At 43.4% G+C, this 13,903-nt stretch overlaps 1 protein-coding gene across 3 annotated transcripts in view; it reads right to left on the bottom strand.

Annotated features, from left to right (window-relative positions):
• The window catches only part of LOC124027626 (ATP-binding cassette sub-family C member 9-like), a gene marked incomplete at both ends in the record, with an annotated part of 38,219 nt that extends 32,354 nt beyond the window's left edge, over window positions 1-5,865 (bottom strand). For all 3 annotated transcript variants that reach the window (XM_046339996.1, XM_046339995.1, XM_046339994.1), the window contains 7 exon segments: window positions 258-366; window positions 572-714; window positions 839-879; window positions 1,718-1,880; window positions 2,155-2,289; window positions 4,279-4,434; window positions 5,762-5,865. In XM_046339996.1, coding sequence (XP_046195952.1) covers window positions 258-366; window positions 572-714; window positions 839-879; window positions 1,718-1,880; window positions 2,155-2,289; window positions 4,279-4,434; window positions 5,762-5,865 — 851 coding nt within the window.
• Between the last annotated feature and the right edge of the window lie 8,038 nt (window positions 5,866-13,903).

The following is a 13,903-nucleotide window of genomic DNA, read 5'->3' on the forward strand; positions in this document are numbered from 1 at the left end:
AACGCTGAGAGACTACCTCGAAACACACCATTGAGTTTACATTTTGCTTCAGTGTTCCCTACTAAACACAACTCAGGCCTGTATTTGGGGCAGTGTTTGGTAATAGGGATGGTGTGTGTGTGTGTGTGTGTGTGTGTGTGTGTGTGTGTGTGTGTGTGTGTGTGTGTGTGTGTGTGTGTGTGTGTGTGTGTGTGTGTGTGTGTGTGTGTGTGTGTGTGTGTGTGTGTGTGTGTGTGTGTGTGTGTGTGTGTACTAACCGCCCCAGGGTGTTTCTTACAGGCCTCTAGGGACACAGACATGTCTCCGTTCCTCCAGCTGTCATCGCCAATCTCATCGCTCTGCAGGAACTCACCCAGCTTCTGGACGCTGTGGATAGGACACGATATGATAGGACACACACAAACCCACCCCCCCCCACACACACAAACCCACACCCACACCCACCCACCCACACACCCACATCCACACACATAAATAATCCTTCTATGATACAAATAAGATTCCAGCAGATTGTCTAGCTGGTAACTATCCAGTATTCATTATTCCTGGGCGTCCTCAGTAGGCCTCTCACCTGACCATGGCCTTGACTGCGAAGCGGACCACGGTGGAGAGCAGGAACAGTGGGGTAACCAGGATGTGGAAGAGGGCCAGAGCAGCGAAGGCCTCCGAGGAGCTGGGTTTGGACTTGTTGATCAGGGCGTGGCTGACAAACGTCTGACAGAGACACACAGTTACTCAGTTCGGTATTGTTGCCAGATTTCAGAGCTGGCAAAACACTAGCTACAATTGGCCCGAAAAATGGCCTGCAGGATACAGGGATGATGAGAAACCCTCTTACCACAAGCACAGCAGCGATGGGGATAGCAGCATTCATGAAAACTGGGGAGGAAAAGAGGTCAAATTATGTAACAACAGAGATCCTTTGGAGAGAACAAATACATTTTCAAACTTCAAAGCTCTTAAGTCAAACTGAGCCCCAAATATAAATGAGGACAGAATATAAGCAGTGTGAGTGTCTTACTGGACAAAATGAAGGGGATTTCACAGCTCAAAAGAAAGGATGTGATAGCTATTATAAAGTAACAGAGGAGATGTGTCTTATTGGAGGTGTAGAGGGCGAAGGTGTGTGTGTCTCACTAGACATGGAGGTGTAGAGGGCGAAGGTGTGTGTGTCTCACTAGACATGGAGATGTAGAGGGCGAAGGTGTGTGTGTCTCACTAGACATGGAGGTGTAGAGGGCGAAGGTGTGTGTGTCTCACTAGACATGGAGGTGTAGAGGGCGAGGGTGTGTGTGTCTCACTAGACATGGAGGTGTAGAGGGCGAGGGTGTGTGTGTCTCACTAGACATGGAGGTGTAGAGGGCGAGGGTGTGTGTGTGTCTCACTAGACATGGAGGTGTAGAGGGCGAGGGTGTGTGTGTCTCACTAGACATGGAGGTGTAGAGGGCGAAGGTGTGTGTGTCTCACTAGACATGGAGGTGTAGAGGGCGAAGGTTTGTGTGTCTCACTAGACATGGAGGTGTAGAGGGCGAAGGTGTGTGTGTCTCACTAGACATGGAGGTGTAGAGGGCGAAGGTGTGTGTGTCTCACTAGACATGGAGGTGTAGAGGGTGAAGGTGCGTGTGTCTCACTAGACATGGAGGTGTAGAGGGCGAATGTGTGTGTATGTCTCACTAGACATGGAGGTGTAGAGGGCCAAGGTGTGTGTATGTCTCACTAGACATGGAGGTGTAGAGGGCGAAGGTGCGGAGGCTGGTGAGCTCTTTGCCCCTGGTATCTTCTACACTGTCACAGAAGATGTTCTCCCAGGCGTACAGCTTCAGCAGCTTGATCCCCTTCAGAATCTCTGTGGTCTTCTTCAGACGTTCCGTAGACTGGTCCTGTCAGAAGAGGGCGATGCCTTACTGAAGATTTAAACTACAAAATAATATCAATATTTTCTCATTTCAACTGTTTTTAAAGGCTATTGTTTCCATATCATATACTGTTTCCCTCATCACAACATAAAATAACTGAAATCACTCAAACCTAGGCTATTTATTCATGGTAAAGCTTGCAGGTTCATCTCTAAAGAGACAGTGAAACTACGATCTCAGTGACTGGTGCAGGCAGTGTACAACCTGAGTGTCTCAACGTGAACAGAGGGTGACTCACCAGGGTGCTCTTCTGGGTGTCAGCCAGCTTGGTAGCAATCAGGTATTGGACTGGAGCCAGCAGCACGATGACTGAAGCTCCAATCAGAGCACTGGTCCCCAGCAGGTAGTACAGCAAGATCACGCCCATCACAATCTGAGCAGGAACACAGCACAAAGATATGAGGGATATATTGGGGAGTTATTAGGGATATATTGGGGAGTTATTAGGGATATATTGGGGAGTTATTAGGGAGTTATGAGGGAGTTATGAGGGATATATTAGGGAGTTATTAGGGATATATTAGGGATATATTATGGAGTTATTAGGGAGTTATGAGGGATATATTAGGGAGTTATTAGGGATATATTGGGGAGTTATTAGGGAGTTATTAGGGAGTTATTAGGGAGTTATGAGGGATATATTGGGGAGTTATTAGGGATATATTGGGGAGTTATTAGGGATATATTGGGGAGTTATTAGGGAGTTATGAGGGATATATTAGGGAGTTATTAGGGCTATATTAGGGAGTTATGAGGGATATATTAGGGAGTTATTAGGGATATATTGGGGAGTTATTAGGGAGTTATTAGGGAGTTATGAGGGAGTTATGAGGGATATATTAGGGAGTTATTAGGGATATATTAGGGATATATTATGGAGTTATTAGGGAGTTATGAGGGATATATTAGGGAGTTATGAGGGATATATTGGGGAGTTATTAGATATATATTAGGGAGTTATCAGGGAGTTATAAGGGATATATTAGGGAGTTATTAAGGAGTTATGAGGGATATATTAGGGAGTTATTAGGGATATATTAGGGAGTTATTAGGGATATATTAGGGATATATTATGGAGTTATGAGGGATATATTAGGGAGTTATTAGGGATATATTAGGGATATATTATGGAGTTATGAGGGAGTTATGAGGGATATATTAGGGAGTTATTAGGGATATATTGGGGAGTTATTAGGGAGTTATTAGGGAGTTATTAGGGAGTTATGAGGGAGTTATGAGGGATATATTAGGGATATATTAGAGTTATAAGGGATATATTAGGGAGTTATTAGAGAGTTATGAGGGATATATTAGGGAGTTATTAGGGATATATTAGGGAGTTATTAGGGATATATTAGGGAGTTATAAGGGATATATTAGGGAGTTATTAGGGATATATTAGGGATATATTAGGGAGTTATTAGGGATATATTAGGCATATACTAGAGTTATAAGGGATATATTAGGGAGTTATAAGGGATATATTAGGGAGTTATTAGGGATATATTAGGGATATATTAGGGAGTTATTAGGGATATATTAGGGATATATTAGGGAGTTATAAGGGATATATTAGGGAGTTATAAGGGATATATTAGGGAGTTATTAGGGATATATTAGGGAGTTATTAGGGATATATTAGGGAGTTATAAGGGATATATTAGGGAGTTATTAGGGATATATTAGGGATATATTAGGGAGTTATTAGGGATATATTAGGGATATACTAGAGTTATAAGGGATATATTAGGGAGTTATTAGAGAGTTATGAGGGATATATTAGGGAGTTATTAGGGATATATTAGGGAGTTATTAGGGATATATTAGGGATATATTATGGAGTTATGGGGGAGTTATGAGGGATATATTAGGGATATATTAGAGTTATAAGGGATATATTAGGGAGTTATTAGAGAGTTATGAGGGATATATTAGTGATATATTATGGAGTTATTAGGAATAAATTAGGGAGCTTTGTGGGATATATTATGGAGTTATTAGGGAGTTATTAGGGATATATTATTGATGCATAATATTACGGTCATATTGGTACTGGCAGATAATGGCTTAAAAAAGACATACTTGTTCATTTAAGATCAGGTTGTTGGCCGGATCATACATAGAGACTATGTCCAGATAGATTGTATCTTACCAGCATGGCCCCACCTGCACTTACGTCGAATTGACCTCAAAAGTTTTTTGTTGTTGTTGCATTTTAAATTAACACTAACCCTTTTCCTAACCTTAACCTAATCCTCCTAACCTGCTACGTTAATTATCCTAACCTACTGCGTAAATTCTCCTAACCTGCTACGAAAAGTACATTTCGAAATAAGCTGAATTCTATCTAGTCAAAACCCACCTGCACTGGCATGGCCCAGAGGTTGGGACACAGGAAGAGGAACCACATGAGCTGGTTGGTTTCTATGGCAACCAGGTTGTTGATCTGGCCCAGGGTCATCTCTCCCATGGACATGTTAGAGGTTGACAGACGCAGGATCTTGTTGTAGATCATTGCCTAGGAAACGGACAGGACAGAGGACATTAACAACCTACTAGATACAGTACATTCACTTCTGTGACTGCCTACGTCTGTCCCGATTCTCCACCTCTGTGACTGTCTACGGCTGTCCAGATTCTCCACCTCTGTGACTGTCTACGGCTGTCCCAATTCTCCACCTCTGTGACTGTCTACAGCTGTCCCGATTCTCCACCTCTGTGACTGCCTACGGCTGTCCCGATTCTCCACCTCTGTGACTGTCTACGGCTGTCCCGATTCTCCACCTCTGTGACTGTCTACGTCTGTCCCGATTCTCCACCTCTGTGACTGTCTACGTCTGTCCCGATTCTCCACCTCTGTGACTGTCTACGGCTGTCCAGATTCTCCACCTCTGTGACTGTCTACGGCTGTCCCGATTCTCCACCTCTGTGACTGTCTACAGCTGTCCCGATTCTCCACCTCTGTGACTGTCTACGGCTGTCCCGATTCTCCACCTCTGTGACTGTCTACGGCTGTCCCGATTCTCCACCTCTGTGACTGCCTACGGCTGTCCCGATTCTCCACCTCTGTGACTGTCTACGGCTGTCCCGATTCTCCACCTCTGTGACTGTGTACGGCTGTCCCGATTCTCCACCTCTGTGACTGTCTACGGCTGTCCCGATTCTCCACCTCTGTGACTGTCTACGGCTGTCCCGATTCTCCACCTCTGTGACTGTCTACGGCTGTCCTGATTCTCCACCTCTGTGACTGCCTACGGCTGTCCCGATTCTCCACCTCTGTGACTGTCTACGGCTGTCCAGATTCTCCACCTCTGTGACTGTCTACGGCTGTCCAGATTCTCCACCTCTGTGACTGCCTACGGCTGTCCCGATTCTCCACCTCTGTGACTGTCTACGGCTGTCCCGATTCTCCACCTCTGTGACTGTGTACGGCTGTCCCGATTCTCCACCTCTGTGACTGTCTACGGCTGTCCCGATTCTCCACCTCTGTGACTGTCTACGGCTGTCCCGATTCTCCACCTCTGTGACTGTCTACGGCTGTCCTGATTCTCCACCTCTGTGACTGCCTACGGCTGTCCCGATTCTCCACCTCTGTGACTGTCTACGGCTGTCCAGATTCTCCACCTCTGTGACTGTCTACGGCTGTCCCGATTCCCCACTTTATTTTTACACCTCCCCAATTCCCGTCATGAATTGAACAATGGCAGAAACTCCCGTCAGCCAATGACTACACATCTAATGTTATTAAATCTATGACAGAGACTGAACAAGTGAACACTTTGGGTAAAGGATGGAGAATCGGTGACGCAGTATCCTACAAATCCCAGAATCCTCCAGTCAGTCACCAGCAGGGCTCCACGGAGGTTGATGCCGGTCTCTATGGTGACATAGTAGGAGGCCTGTAGGAAGGTCCGCTGTAGCACCAGGGCCAGGAACAGCAGAACAGCCAGCACTGACGTATTCTGGAGCAGCTCGTTGGATGACATGAAGTAGACCTCGAAATAGGGGACCTGATAAGACAGTCACACACACACACACACACACACACACACACACACACACACACACACACACACACACACACACACACACACACACACACACACACACACACACACACACACACACACACACACACACACACACACACACACACACACACACACACACACATACAGATAGTAGGTTAGAGCAGATGTAGGGGACTTGACACTACCCAGACCCCGTCACTACCCAGACCCTGTCACACACAGAGAAGGACAGAGTGAGAGAGTGTGAGATGAGTGAGGAATTTTCCATGTCACTTAGAAATGCACGCCTGCAGTACTTCAGCCTAAACTCTGGGTTCCTCTGTTCAGCCCTCTGACACCGGCACTGTGCACAATGCTCTACCTTAGAAAGACGTTCCTCTGTTCAGCCCTCTAACATGATGCTCTACCTTAGAGAGATGTTCCTCTGTTCAGCCCTCTAACATGATGCTCTACTTTAGAGAGACGTTCCTCTGTTCAGCCCTCTAACATGATGCTCTACTTTAGAGAGACGTTCCTCTGTTCAGCCCTCTAACATGATGCTCTACTTCAGAGAGACGTTCCTCTGTTCAGCCCTCTGACATGATGCTGTACCTTAGAGAGACGTTCCTCTGTTCAGCCCTCTGACATGATGCTCTACTTCAGAGAGACGTTCCTCTGTTCAGCCCTCTGACATGATGCTGTACCTTAGAGAGACGTTCCTCTGTTCAGCCCTCTGACATGATGCTCTACTTTAGAGAGACGTTCCTCTGTTCAGCCCTCTAACATGATGCTCTACTTCAGAGAGACGTTCCTCTGTTCAGCCTCTAACATGATGCTCTACTTTAGAGAGGTCCTCTGTTCAGCCCTCTAACATGATGCTCTACTTCAGAGAGACGTTCCTCTGTTCAGCCTCTAACATGATGCTCTACTTTAGAGAGGTCCTCTGTTCAGCCCTCTAACATGATGCTCTACCTTAGAGAGACGTTCCTCTGTTCAGCCCTCTAACATGATGCTCTACCTTAGAGAGACGTTCCTCTGTTCAGCCCTCTAACATGATGCTCTACCTTAGAGAGACGTTCCTCTGTTCAGCCCTCTGACATGATGCTCTACCTTAGAGAGACGTTCCTCTGTTCAGCCCTCTAACATGATGCTCTACTTCAGAGAGACGTTCCTCTGTTCAGCCCTCTGACATGATGCTCTACCTTAGAGAGACGTTCCTCTGTTCAGCCCTCTGACATGATGCTCTACTTCAGAGAGACGTTCCTCTGTTCAGCCCTCTGACATGATGCTCTGCTTCAGAGAGACGTTCCTCTGTTCAGCCCTCTGACATGATGCTCTACTTCAGAGAGACGTTCCTCTGTTCAGCCCTCTGACATGATGCTCTACTTCAGAGAGACGTTCCTCTGTTCAGCCCTCTAACATGATGCTCTACTTCAGAGAGACGTTCCTCTGTTCAGCCCTCTGACATGATGCTCTACTTCAGAGAGACGTTCCTCTGTTCAGCCCTCTGACATGATGCTCTACTTCAGAGAGACGTTCCTCTGTTCAGCCCTCTAACATGATGCTCTACCTTAGTTAATCAGTTCAGTGCTGCTGACTCCCCACAGGTCCCAGGATAGCTTATTTCTGTGTCCTAAATGGATTTCTGGTGTACCTTTAAAAGTTAGTTGAGGAAAGTGTGTGTGTGTGTCTCTGTATATGTGTGTGTGTGAGGGTGTGAAATATGCTGTGGAATCATTTGTGTCTATAATATAATTGGTCTAATGGGGGTGACGTGGTGGCTGGGACAGGGACAGGGTTGGGAACAATGGCGCTGTCGACGCCTCATGACATCACAGAGGAAGTGAGTCATCATGAGAAGACGAGCAGACCACCCTGCTGCGCCCTCATGGCGGTACGATGTCGATGACACAACCCACAGCGTCAGACAGTGAGCTAACTATATAATAAACTATTTATCTCTATGGAGCTAACTATATAATAAACTATTTATCTCTATGGAGCTAACTATATAATAAACTATTTATCTCTATGGAGCTAACTATATAATAAACTATTTATCTCTATGGAGCTAACTATATAATAAACTATTTATCTCTATGGAGCTAACTATATAATAAACTATTTATCTCTATGGAGCTAACTATATAATAAACTATTTATCTCTATGGAGCTAACTACATAATAAACTATGTATCTCTATGGAGCTAACTATATAATAAACTATTTATCTCTATGGAGCTAACTATATAATAAACTATTTATCTCTATGGAGCTAACTATATAATAAACTATTTATCTCTATGGAGCTAACTATATAATAAACTATTTATCTCTATGGAGCTAACTACATAATAAACTATTTATCTCTATGGAGCTAACTATATAATAAACTATTTATCTCTATGGAGCTAACTATATAATAAACTATTTATCTCTATGGAGCTAACTATATAATAAACTATTTATCTCTATGGAGCTAACTATATAATAAACTATTTATCTCTATGGAGCTAACTACATAATAAACTATTTATCTCTATGGAGCTAACTACATAATAAACTATTTATCTCTATGGAGCTAACTACATAATAAACTATTTATCTCTATGGAGCTAACTATATAATAAACTATTTATCTCTATGGAGCTAACTATATAATAAACTATTTATCTCTATGGAGCTAACTATATAATAAACTATTTATCTCTATGGAGCTAACTATATAATAAACTATTTATCTCTATGGAGCTAACTATATAATAAACTATTTATCTCTATGGAGCTAACTATATAATAAACTATTCATCTCTATGGAGCTAACTATATAATAAACTATTTATCTCTATGGAGCTAACTATATAATAAACTATTTATCTCTATGGAGCTAACTATATAATAAACTATTTATCTCTATGGAGCTAACTATATAATAAACTATTTATCTCTATGGAGCTAACTATATAATAAACTATTTATCTCTATGGAGCTAACTATATAATAAACTATTTATCTCTATGGAGCTAACTATATAATAAACTATTTATCTCTATGGAGCTAACTATATAATAAACTATTTATCTCTATGGAGCTAACTATATAATAAACTATTTATCTCTATGGAGCTAACTATATAATAAACTATTTATCTCTATGGAGCTAACTACATAATAAACTATTTATCTCTATGGAGCTAACTACATAATAAACTATTTATCTCTATGGAGCTAACTATATAATAAACTATTTATCTCTATGGAGCTAACTACATAATAAACTATTTATCTCTATGGAGCTAACTATATAATAAACTATTTATCTCTATGGAGCTAACTACATAATAAACTATTTATCTCTATGGAGCTAACTATATAATAAACTATCTATCTCTATGGAGCTAACTATATAATAAACTATTTATCTCTATGGAGCTAACTACATAATAAACTATTTATCTCTATGGAGCTAACTATATAATAAACTATTTATCTCTATGGAGCTAACTATATAATAAACTATTTATCTCTATGGAGCTAACTATATAATAAACTATTTATCTCTATGGAGCTAACTACATAATAAACTATTTATCTCTATGGAGCTAACTATATAATAAACTATTTATCTCTATGGAGCTAACTATATAATAAACTATTTATCTCTATGGAGCTAACTATATAATAAACTATTTATCTCTATGGAGCTAACTACATAATAAACTATTTATCTCTATGGAGCTAACTATATAATAAACTATTTATCTCTATGGAGCTAACTACATAATAAACTATTTATCTCTATGGAGCTAACTATATAATAAACTATTTATCTCTATGGAGCTAACTATATAATAAACTATTTATCTCTATGGAGCTAACTATATAATAAACTATTTATCTCTATGGAGCTAACTATATAATAAACTATTTATCTCTATGGAGCTAACTATATAATAAACTATTTATCTCTATGGAGCTAACTATATAATAAACTATTTATCTCTATGGAGCTAACTATATAATAAACTATTTATCTCTATGGAGCTAACTACATAATAAACTATTTATCTCTATGGAGCTAACTATATAATAAACTATTTATCTCTATGGAGCTAACTATATAATAAACTATTTATCTCTATGGAGCTAACTACATAATAAACTATTTATCTCTATGGAGCTAACTATATAATAAACTATTTATCTCTATGGAGCTAACTATATAATAAACTATTTATCTCTATGGAGCTAACTATATAATAAACTATTTATCTCTATGGAGCTAACTATATAATAAACTATTTATCTCTATGGAGCTAACTATATAATAAACTATTTATCTCTATGGAGCTAACTATATAATAAACTATTTATCTCTATGGAGCTAACTAGCCAACAGTCACAACAACATGGAGGAATGTGGCACACAAACAAGACGTCTGCTGTATCAAATTGAATCACTTGAATGAGCCGTAATGGACGGGCATAACATAGGAGGAACGAACAGGAACTATGGGACTAGGAGCAGAGTTATGGGCCGATGGGACCAGGAGCAGAGTTATGGGCCGATGGGACCAGGAGCAGAGTTATGGGCCGATGGGACCGGGAGCAGAGTTATGGGCCGATGGGACCAGGAGCAGAGTTATGGGCCGATGGGACCGGGAGCAGAGTTATGGGCCGATGGGACCGGGAGCAACTATGGGAATAAACTATGGGGATCCAGGAGCAGAGTTATGGGCCGATGGGACCAGGAGCAGATTTATGGGCTCTATGGGACCAGGAGCAGAGTTATGGGCCGATGCAGGACCAGGAGCAGAGTTATGGGCCGATGGGACCAGGAGCAGAGTTATATGGGCTAATATGGACCAGGAGCAGAGTTATGGGAACCGTAATGGGACCAGGAGCAGAGTTATGGGCCGATGGTACCAGGAACAGAGTTATGGGCCGATGGGACCAGGAGCAGAGTTATGGGCCGATGGGAACAGTAATTATGGTACCAGGAGCAGAGTTATGGGCCGATGGGAACAGTAATTATGGTACCAGGAGCAGAGTTATGGGCCGATGGTACCAGGAACAGAGTTATGGGCCGATGGTACCAGGAGCAGAGTTATGGGCCGATGGGAACAGTAATTATGGTACCAGGAGCAGAGTTATGGGCCGATGGGAACAGTAATTATGGTACCAGGAGCAGAGTTATGGGCCGATGGGAACAGTAATTATGGTACCAGGAGCAGAGTTATGGGCCGATGGTACCAGGAACAGAGTTATGGGCCGATGGTACCAGGAGCAGAGTTATGGGCCGATGGGAACAGTAATTATGGTACCAGGAGCAGAGTTATGGGCCGATGGGAACAGTAATTATGGTACCAGGAGCAGAGTTATGGGCCGATGGGAACAGTAATTATGGTACCAGGAGCAGAGTTATGGGCGATGGGAACGATGGTACCAGGAACAGAGTTATGGGCCGATGAACAGTAATTATACCAGGAGCAGAGTTATGGGCCGATGGGAACAGTAATTATGGTACCAGGAGCAGAGTTATGGGCCGATGGGAACAGTAATTATGGTACCAGGAGCAGAGTTATGGGCCGATGGGAACAGTAATTATGGTACCAGGAACAGAGTTATGGGCCGATGGGAACAGTAATTATGGGACCAGGAACAGAGTTATGGGCCGATGGGAACAGTAATTATGGTACCAGGAGCAGAGTTATGGGCTGATGGGACCAGGAACAGTAATTATGGGACCAGGAGCAGAGTTATGGGCCGATGGGAACAGTAATTATGGGACCAGGAACAGAGTTATGGGCCGATGGGAACAGTAATTATGGGACCAGGAACAGAGTTATGGGCCGATGGGAACAGTAATTATGGGACCAGGAACAGAGTTATGGGCCGATGGGAACAGTAATTATGGTACCAGGAGCAGAGTTATGGGCCGATGGGAACAGTAATTATGGGACCAGGAGCAGAGTTATGGGCCGATGGGAACAGTAATTATGGGACCAGGAGCAGAGTTATGGGCCGATGGGAACAGTAATTATGGGACCAGGAGCAGAGTTATACCAGGGCAGAGATGGTACCAGGAACAGAGTTATGGGAACCGATGGTACCAGGAGCAGAGTTATGGGCCGATGGGAACAGTAATTATGGTACCAGGTAATTATGGTACCAGGAACAGAGCAGAGTTATGGGCCGATGGGAACAGTAATTATGGTACCAGGAGCAGAGTTATGGGCCGATGGGAACAGTAATTATGGTACCAGGAGCAGAGTTATGGGCCGATGGGAACAGTAATTATGGTACCAGGAGCAGAGTTATGGGCCGATGGTACCAGGAACAGAGTTATGGGCCGATGGTACCAGGAGCAGAGTTATGGGCCGATGGGAACAGTAATTATGGTACCAGGAGCAGAGTTATGGGCGATGGGAACGTAATTATACCAGGAGCAGGGAACAGTAATTATGGTACCAGGAGCAGAGTTATGGGCCGATGGGAACAGTAATTATGGTACCAGGAGCAGAGTTATGGGCCGATGGGAACAGTAATTATGGTACCAGGAGCAGAGTTATGGGCCGATGGTACCAGGAACAGAGTTATGGGCCGATGGTACCAGGAGCAGAGTTATGGGCCGATGGGAACAGTAATTATGGTACCAGGAAGAGTTATGGGCCGATGGGAACAGTAATTATGGGACCAGGAGCAGAGTTATGGGCCGATGGGAACAGTAATTATGGTACCAGGAACAGAGTTATGGGCCGATGGGAACAGTAATTATGGGACCAGGAACAGAGTTATGGGCCGATGGGAACAGTAATTATGGTACCAGGAGCAGAGTTATGGGCTGATGGGACCAGGAACAGATGGGTGGGGAACAGTAATTATGGGACCAGGAGCAGAGTTATGGGCCGATGGGACCAGGAGCAGAGTTATGGGTACCCGATGGGAACAGTAATTATGGGACCAGGAACAGAGTTATGGGTACCAGGAGCAGATGGGAACAGTAATTATGGGACCAGGAGCAGAGTTATGGGCCGATGGGAACAGTAATTATGGTACCAGGAGCAGAGTTATGGGCCGATGGTACCAGGAACAGAGTTATGGGCCGATGGTACCGGGAGCAGAGTTATGGGCCGATGGGAACAGTAATTATGGTACCAGGAGCAGAGTTATGGGCCGATGGGAACAGTAATTATGGTACCAGGAGCAGAGTTATGGGCCGATGGGAACAGTAATTATGGTACCAGGAACAGAGTTATGGGCCGATGGGAACAGTAATTATGGGACCAGGAACAGAGTTATGGGCCGATGGGAACAGTAATTATGGTACCAGGAACAGAGTTATGGGCCGATGGGAACAGTAATTATGGGACCAGGAGCAGAGTTATGGGCCGATGGGAACAGTAATTATGGGACCAGGAGCAGAGTTATGGGCCGATGGGAACAGTAATTATGGGACCAGGAACAGAGTTATGGGCCGATGGGAACAGTAATTATGGGACCAGGAACAGAGTTATGGGCCGATGGGAACAGTAATTATGGTACCAGGAGCAGAACAGTTATGGGACCAGGGCCGATGGGAACAGTAATTATGGGACCAGGAGCAGAGTTATGGGCCGATGGGAACAGTAATTATGGTACCAGGAGCAGAGTTATGGGCGATGGGAACAGAATTATGGGACCAGGAACAGAGTTATGGGCCGATGGGAACAGTAATTATGGTACCAGGAGCAGAGTTATGGGCCGATGGGAACAGTAATTATGGTACCAGGAACAGAGTTACATGGGAGTAATTATGGGACCCAGAGTTATGGGAACAGTAATTATGGTACCAGGAACAGAACAGAGTTACCAGGAACAGAGTTATGGGCCGATGGGAACAGTAATTATGGTACCAGGAACAGAGTTATGGGCCGATGGGAACAGTAATTATGGGACCAGGAGCAGAGTTATGGGCCGATGGGAACAGTAATTATGG

Source organism: Oncorhynchus gorbuscha, unplaced genomic scaffold, assembly GCF_021184085.1.
Source record: "Oncorhynchus gorbuscha isolate QuinsamMale2020 ecotype Even-year unplaced genomic scaffold, OgorEven_v1.0 Un_scaffold_3398, whole genome shotgun sequence".
In the NCBI taxonomy this organism is placed as follows: Eukaryota; Metazoa; Chordata; class Actinopteri; order Salmoniformes; family Salmonidae; genus Oncorhynchus; species Oncorhynchus gorbuscha.